The sequence below is a fragment of the Triticum aestivum genome, chromosome 2B (assembly GCF_018294505.1).
Source record: "Triticum aestivum cultivar Chinese Spring chromosome 2B, IWGSC CS RefSeq v2.1, whole genome shotgun sequence".
Taxonomy (NCBI): Eukaryota; Viridiplantae; Streptophyta; class Magnoliopsida; order Poales; family Poaceae; genus Triticum; species Triticum aestivum.
Genome location: NC_057798.1, coordinates 1,001,732 through 1,009,929, shown reverse-complemented (window position 1 = coordinate 1,009,929; position 8,198 = coordinate 1,001,732). Strand labels below are relative to the sequence as shown.

At 44.8% G+C, this 8,198-nt stretch overlaps 1 protein-coding gene across 3 annotated transcripts; it reads right to left on the bottom strand.

Moving 5' to 3' along the window:
- Window positions 1-216: 216 nt before the first annotated feature.
- Window positions 217-7,150, bottom strand: LOC123043025 (nodulin homeobox). Of its 3 annotated transcripts, none has more exons than XM_044465364.1 (17): window positions 6,954-7,150; window positions 6,419-6,544; window positions 6,190-6,345; window positions 5,842-5,925; window positions 5,617-5,742; window positions 4,493-4,708; window positions 3,922-4,053; window positions 3,734-3,817; window positions 3,473-3,634; window positions 3,072-3,363; window positions 2,865-2,981; window positions 2,698-2,770; window positions 2,483-2,543; window positions 2,043-2,159; window positions 1,542-1,964; window positions 1,365-1,399; window positions 217-1,194 (listed from the first exon to the last, which is right to left on the bottom strand). In XM_044465364.1, exons 2-17 carry the CDS (start codon window positions 6,542-6,544, stop codon window positions 642-644), a joined length of 2,757 nt encoding a protein of 918 aa, XP_044321299.1. In that variant the 5' UTR covers window positions 6,954-7,150; the 3' UTR covers window positions 217-641. The 3 variants fall into 3 exon arrangements, with proteins under 3 accessions (XP_044321299.1, XP_044321300.1, XP_044321301.1); XM_044465366.1 differs by having other exon boundaries at window positions 906-1,194; window positions 1,360-1,399; XM_044465365.1 differs by lacking the exons at window positions 6,419-6,544; window positions 6,954-7,150 and having other exon boundaries at window positions 5,617-5,759.
- Window positions 7,151-8,198: the final 1,048 nt, after the last annotated feature.

Here is an 8,198-nt window from a genome sequence, read left to right as displayed (position 1 = left end):
GAAAGTTTTTGCAATTTTTTTATGGACCAGAGCTGCATCTCGGGGGTGCCCCGAGGGGGGCACAACCTCAAAAGGATGGATACATAATTGAAAGCACATTGGCATTTTCTTTATTTGCACAACAACAAAAGGAGCGCCCTTTTGATGGATACATGAAGAGAGCATCTTCAGGTTTCCGCCGGAACTGAGATTGCGCATTTCCCGTGATCATGTATATGAATTTTGCATGTATAACTGCACCTGCTTCCCCAACCTAAAAGTTTGAACCCAAGCACCGCGGGTCTCGAAAGAATTCCGAACATTCTCAGGTATCAGAAACGAAAGATACATTTGTTTGTATGTCACATGGCAACATACCAGCGTTGCGACGGATATAGCAGAATTAGTAAACCCTAAGAAGAGGATGCAACATAAGGAAGGATACACAGAGTCATTGACAGATGACAGGGAGGGAGGCTGGCTTTCACCAAACAATAGTTACAATAAGAGCCGGCCTCCAAGATTCATTCCTTGCTTCAGATCCTAGATTGACAGGGAAGCTTCTCTCTACTCGCTGTGTGTACCTTCTCGACGCCCACCCAGACGGGATCGAGGGCGGCTTCTTTCTACATTCCCGACACCACAAAAGGGAACCAACCACCCTACGTCGCCACTGGAGCGAGCCTGACGACATCCCAGGCCACCCTCATCACGCCGCCGTGCCTCGACTCCGCCTCCTGGAAAGTCCTCCCGGATGCCTCGGAAGGGTGGGGGAGCTCCCTCCACTTCTCGACCTTGAGCTCGGTGACGTCGATGATGCAGATGTGGCTCTCTGCCAGGCTCTTCCCCTGCGCCCTGCCCTCGACCTGGAAGATCTCGCCCCTGCCAACTTCGCTCCCTTCGTTGTCCATCAGCAGAACGGGGCGGCCAGGCTCGAATGACAATGATCTTGTGAACGGGCGGCTCGTCATCATGTCTTGTGTACTTTGCTCGCTCGAGTCTGGGGTAACGAGCCTGCTGCTGCCCTTGGAGTTGGATAAGCCTAGAGCATTCAGCACCCTTGAAGGCGGCAGATAGCTCTCCTCGCCGGCACTCTCTGAGGAGTCGCCCAACTGAGAAGTAGCTGGTGTAGATGACTTGTCGGCACCCTCGCCATCGTATGGCACTCCTCTTTCTTTCGCGATACGAGCAAGCTTGGCTTTTCTGTTGTTCAGCCTATACAGAATTTAAAAGAAAAAGGCTATTATTACAAACAGATGAGAAAGCAGGCACAAAAAGGCGATCTGTATGAATGATATAGAAACAAGTAAATTTGAAGGGCTAAGAGTTGGTCATATTATGGAGCAGTACATTCCTAGGAAAGAAGACGGATAATTTCACCTTACCAATTCTTTAGTTGCGATGATGTGATCTCCGCACCCTGAAAAGCAAGGACGCATTTTCACGAATCAGACGAGGCACAAACTAGTTAAGTCAGACCTAATGAAACATTTACCCAACTGAAAAGGCATATATATCATTCGCAACAAGAAAAAGAATAAAAGGCATATAATATATAATACCTTCCCACTCAGCTTCTCTGCCCATGTCTGAAGGGAAGCGGCATTCTTATGCATCTCGGGCTCATCAACCAGAGCATTCTCAATTTCATTTACCTGCCCGTCATTCATGATGGTTCGCTTCTTTCCTCTCCTACTAGGCTGCCTCTCATCCTCGTCCCGGAGACCACTTTCCTTGGTAGGTTCTGGTGTTTTGAAATGGTCTACACTTCTGCAGCGCGGGACCTCCATGCTGGTAGCAGTACTGGGACCCGGATAGCCCGCGCTAGTCGTCCTCGCAACACCAAGATGGATTAGGTTCTGACCGACTGAATTTTGCAGGACCCCACCATTTGTAGTGGCACGGTTTCTTGGAGTCTCATCCCTAGCATTTCCATCTTGTTTCATGGGGGGCGTCGCCATAGACTCTTCGATGTTTTGCACATCCTGCTAGCATCAATTTTGGATTGGGATCAAATACATTACCAAGTCAATGGCTAATATTAATGTAATCGATAATGTTACCTTAGGAGGGCCATCCATATTGGGATCTGGAACGCTAGCCCTTGCTGGCTGGGGCTGGGGCTGCTGCACCGGTTGCAAGTCTACCTTCATTTCTGATGTGACGTCACTTTTTGCCACCTAAAACATCACATAAGGAAATCATCTAACATAAGAAAATGAGGTACTGGCAAAAACTTTTGAGTAGACTGCTAAGAAGTATGAAGCTGGCACCCAATGCATGGTTCCAGGCTATTTTCTAGTTTACACACTGAGCACACCCATCACACCAGCCATAGAAAAGAAACAATGAATTTGCCTGACGACATTATGCACTTTAAAACTATACTTGCAGAAATGTAATTTACTAATTTTACAGATTATCTCTTGAGAACCAGAGAACAGAGAGCCTAAACATAATGCTTTGGTATGATCTTTGAGATCAGTGCGTAAAGCAAACAAACCTGCGATATTCTCTGTCCAACTTGCGATTTACACCAACGTTGCAACTTATAAGCAAAATCACTGCAGAGAGGAAAGGTAAAGCTTAGAGAAGCGTCAACAAAGAAGTTGTCAGGTGAGGGCAACAAATTTAAACCAATCAGGCATACAACAAGAAAAGTATAAAATATTGTTTCTATGTGGCACACCAAGGACCAGTCAAAATGATATTACCCACCTTAATAGTTGCACATCTTCCTCATTTAACAAATTACCAGGGATTAATGATTTAGCATAATGGGACAAAGATCCTGCAAAACCAGCAAAAGGAGACGTTAGATATGCAATGCGAGGAATTAACATAATCACAACAAATTATAAAACAAAAAATACAAGTGACTGTACCCAAGTTTGTACAAACTATAGTGATCTCATCAGCTGCTGGATGGTCCAATGATGGCTTGGGACTCTCTGATAACAAGTATTTCTGAAATTTCTGAAGAAAGAGGTCTCTTTCTTGCTCTGTTAACATGCATGACAACGGAACTTGCGTTTAACAAGGTTACACAAAAAATCATACGGCATCTCATAGCAACTAAGAGAAGTTCTGACCTTCGCATATGTTTGGAACAAAGACGTGCAAATTTGCTATTATTTTCACCACACAGGATGTTCTTGTCTGTGCATATTGTATTGAAGGCATGCTGATAGAGCGAAAATTGCATGAATAGTTAACTTTAGCTTCAGTCAGCATATTTGAAGCAGCTAACAGTGCCAGGTCAGCTGCACCAAATGGATCATAATCCAGATTAGCATCATCTTCTATCACTGGCAGATCGACAGAGCACCAACTCGAGACAAACTCATCATGAGGAGTCGCCAAAATTTGCGTCAGAAAGGGAATCTACAGAAAAGATGAACAGAATTGAATTGGTAACAGTTTTGCAGTTGCAAAAGGACTATATATAACCCTATCAAGGTAGGTGTTAAAAGCAGTTGGTTTCAAAGCTTACAGTATTAGTTATGAAGGAAGATCTAAAGTTTGAATCATCAGAAAAGACGTCAACGAGGCGCAATGCACTGATAAGCACAGAACCCACGGGGTAACTCTTATCATGGGGACCGGCAGCAGGTTTTTGTTTCCTTCCAAATGCAATCTTCAGCAAATCAAGAACCTGCAGCAATCATTGTGATAAATTTGATAGCAACTGAATGATATTTTCAGATGCTGCAAAAAATGAGTTATTTCATCCCCAGCTGTGGTCAGAACTAACCTCCAGCCCTAGTTGCATGCTCTTTGGTAAAGTGGCGACTTCATCGAGGTAAGAAATACTTTCAGATTCACACAGTTGTAACAGCTAGAGAATGTTTTATACCAGGCATTAGTTATAAACTCAACACTGGCAGTACACAGTACTAGTACTTGAAAAACAAAGTAATTCAAGACTCACAACAAACTTACAATAGAAAGGATTTTAGCCTTCTGTCTGGAAATGGAAGAAGCGATGTCAGTTGATCCTTTCAGCCATTCTGGAACACCTAACTTCAATATCGTAAACGAGAGTGACAGTATACCTCCATTTCTACAGAGCTCCTGCATTTAGTAACTTCTTAAGTCAATATCCTCCAAGGGCATACACGATGTAATGATATACAGAAACAGTAACATATTTGAGTATGTACTCACTTCTTTTAGTAGAAAACAAAGGAAGATGTATGTGTCACTAAATTAAAGTATTATTCCACACACTAGATTAGTCTAGGTTAATCAGTTAATCTATTTTCTGGAAATCTTATGCAAGGGGGTAACGAGATGGAATTGAACTAAAACTGGAGAACAAGTAATGAGTTTTTTTAGGGAGAGAGTTAGTGTGATATAATTCTATTTGCATCACTGGTCAGTATGCCGAAACAAGTATATCTTGATAAATCATAAAGAAGAAAAGGAGCTCACATTCAGCAGTTTTTCCGTTACAAGGAAATGCATTTCAAAGAAAATACAAGGAAATGAGACGCATAGGGATATACGGGACCTTGTTTTTTAAAATACGATCTCGGAATAACTTCTGCTGGCACAGTGACAAAAGAAATTGCAATGATGCTTCACACTGTTGGCATATGAAGTAAGTGAGTTGTGAGTCAAAAGGGCCAACAGGAAAGGCTTTGGTGCCCAATGTTGATAGCCTGACACTCAATAACCTCATATCTTCGTGCAGACTATCAAAGGCTACATCCATAAAGATATCAACCTGACCACAAAACAGCAAATATTAACAGCGATGAACAGATTGAATACAAAGTACCTAGCAGGCAGATCTATGTCTTGCTGGTATAACATTCATATCAAAGGATGTCATAGTGATCCAGGGAGTACACAAAGAAAGAACTATGTGAAGGTCAGGTGTTTGCTTTTTTTTCTACCGAAATATCTTTCTACTGAGATGTATAAAGGAAACAGGAATCAATAACTAAACAGTAGTCAGCAAAAACTTATCAGCAACGAAGGTTCAGATAGCCCAGTAGAATAGCTAAAGGAAGTTAAACACTAACATAACCTCTTAGTATTATATAATAAAATGATGCCTGCGGATAACAGCCTGCAATAATATAGCGCAGAAGTTGACACATTTTAAGAACACTACTAATTTTAGCTCAGATTGGCCAGGGAGCTACACTTGTTACTAATCTGGTTGAACCACAAAATGCCACAAGTATAAATGAATCTGATTGGAATCTCTAAGAAAAAAGTTGACACTCCGCAATATGTTACAAATTCTATTCAGGATGAGGACAAAACCAGCGATAAACATGTCATTATCATTTATGAAATCAACTTGCAGCGCAACAGGATTATTACAGAAAAGTTGGCGTGATGATGAAAAACAACAAAATCTGGGAGTTCAGAAATCAAAAGCAATGCAAAATAGGTGCGAGGTTAAAAAATACTCCCTCCGCGCCATAATATAATATCTTTTTTGACACTATCATAGTGTCAAAAAAGATCTTATATTATGGGACGGAGGGAGTAGAATTTAAACATTAACATGCTATAAATTCTGAAAGCTAGTTACATGCTTTTATATTTCACAGTTTCTTCAGAATCAAGCCATGGAACGAAATAACCACTAAATTACCATATGGGTTACCTACTACTTACCTTTGGATGTGCAAGAAGAATATGAACAAGTTCATGCCACTGAGATGAGAAGTAACTCGTCATCAGATGAAGACTTCCTGCTACGAGTGATGAATGTATGAAGGGAGAAGCGCCAAGATGATCTTCCTAATTTAGAACAATAGCTGTTACCAGAAATTAGTATGAAATGGTAACAGTTAAGTATAAGCATGCCGCCCTCAATGAATAATTTGGTGGTTGCCGAACCTTCTTCCAGTGGGACAGAACGGATAGCAGGTAGAATATCAGGTCCATAACTTGTTCAGATAACTTGACATCATCCAGAAGAACCTGCACGAAGATAAAGAAGCACTGTGACTCAATGCCCGTCTTTTACTCATTTAGCATTTAATCATATCATACAGTAAAACCAAAATTACTGAAGGAATTAAGCTTTATCGGAGACAAGACAGAAAGACCATATGATGTGACTCACGAGTCAACTATGACATGGAGAAAGAGAGCACTCGCGGAACATCAAGATTCAAATGAACAGGGTAAGAAATTCATATATGATGAAACGGACGAGCCAGTGTTAAATAACGAGAAGTTTACCTGCTCCAGCTTGGTGTGGCGAGTTGCTAGCTCAGACAAGCAATGCAAAAAGCGCACGCCACGGAGCACATATGTCAAATCTGTGCCTCTTCCGATATCCAAACTTAGAGCAAGAAGATGGAGAGGAAGCGACGAGACAAGCTTCTCCATGTCCACCTGCAGAGAAGACGCGTGAGCGAAAGGGTGGCTGAAACAGGTGTGAACACTGTACCTCCTAACAAGCAAGCACCTGCTCTGGACCTCCGTTTTGCGCCTTGGACTGCAAGACGAAGCTGTCGGACTCCTTGAGCATCTCACCAAGTTCCCTGGTGGTCAGCCCACTAAGGTCTTGGACAGCTGAAATCATGTCAATCATCTGCACCCAACAATGAAAACGTAAGTAGTTTTCTGAAATCATGTCGGATTCCGAACTGACTCAGAGCCTGTGCATCATCATTTGTACAACAAGGAATGCAGCATGGCATTCACAAATTGACTTATATTACTGGATCTGAATGCTAAATAAACGAGCATTGCCGCATCATCACAAACTAGACATGTCGGAAAATTTGGCCAAAGTCAGTCAGTCAGTCGCTCACTCACCAGGTAACTAACTAACTAATTTGCTTGGAGCTTAAGCTTATTGTACTCTTTGTTAGCTACATACAGGGAAAATCTAGCGAAAGTCGGCGGCGGCTGAGGAATACATACATACATACATACATACATACATAGATACATAGATAGAGTGATGAGAAGGAAGAAATGCGCACGCACGCACGCACCTTGTCTGTCCCGATCTAGGTGAAGCTGGAGGCCGGGGGCGGCGGCGAGAGCGGGGCCTGGGCGGCGGATCTGGCAGCGTGGGAGCTCGGTGGCGGTGGGCCGCGGCGGCGGAGGTGGTCGGGGACGGGGACGGGGACGGCGGAGGGCGAAACCCTAGGGGAGGGGAGGGGAGGGGAGGGGAGCCGCTCGCTCGCTTGTCGCAGGGAGAGGGAGAGGGAGAGAGATGAGAGGAGAGTGGCAGGCGGACGTAATTTCTCTTCCTCCCAAGTCGGATATTGATTGGATCTACAACCAACCAACCAACCAACCGGAGGCCCAATATCCATCCCTCCCTCTCACTAAAATTTTCACTCCCCTCTGACGATGACATAGGAGAAGTGGCGATAAGCACCGAACCACAGCCTGACCTCCGGGGGCGTAGTCCGCCTTTGCCGTTGAACGGCATGAGCTAGTCGTTGGCCTTGCTCCACTCGCGGGTCATGGTGTGGAAAGTAGGTGCCGATGTCCTCGGCATAACCAATGAGATGCAGATGGTGTCATTGTCGATGACGACGTAGGGGCCGACGGAGGTGTGCTCGTTGTGGATGATGAAGGGTGGCAGCGGGAGGACGTCGTGGTGCCGGGCAGGGAGACTGCCAGATGCGTGTTCTTTTGCTCGTGTAGGCTCGACATGGTGAGCACGCAGTCAGTATCGATGTTGAAGCGGAAGATGTAGTTCGCGTGATCGGCGACGATGCCCTTGTTCTCCAAGGCTGTCACGAAGAAAGTCACAGAGCGGATGAACGTCCAGAAGGACTGGCACACTGGCGGCCTCGCAGTCACCAGGGGTGTCGGCGGCTTGATCTTGGGTGCCTCCATCTCCGCCATCGCCAAGTCAGCCTTGCAGATTCTCCTTGTGTTGGGCGCCGAGGCCTTGGCGGGCGTGAGCGTCGGCACCACCTTGGTGTGTGCGGCCACTTCTTCAGGTGTCTGGTAGAACAAGTCAACCTTGGAGAGGTCCAAGCGCCGAAGTGAAATACAGGTTATTGCGCCCGTTGAACACCCCCAAGTTCGAGAAACCGCCGCCCGACAACGTTGTCGCTTATCGAAGTCAAGTGGCGCAGATGATCTACCCGCAGCGGTGAACCTGGAAGAGCAGAACGGCGACGGAACGACAGGAGAGTTGGATAGGAGGTAGAGGTGGCCAAGAGCGCGTGCAAGCCATGGCGTATTTGTATCGATCATCGTTGTTGGGACCTCCTACT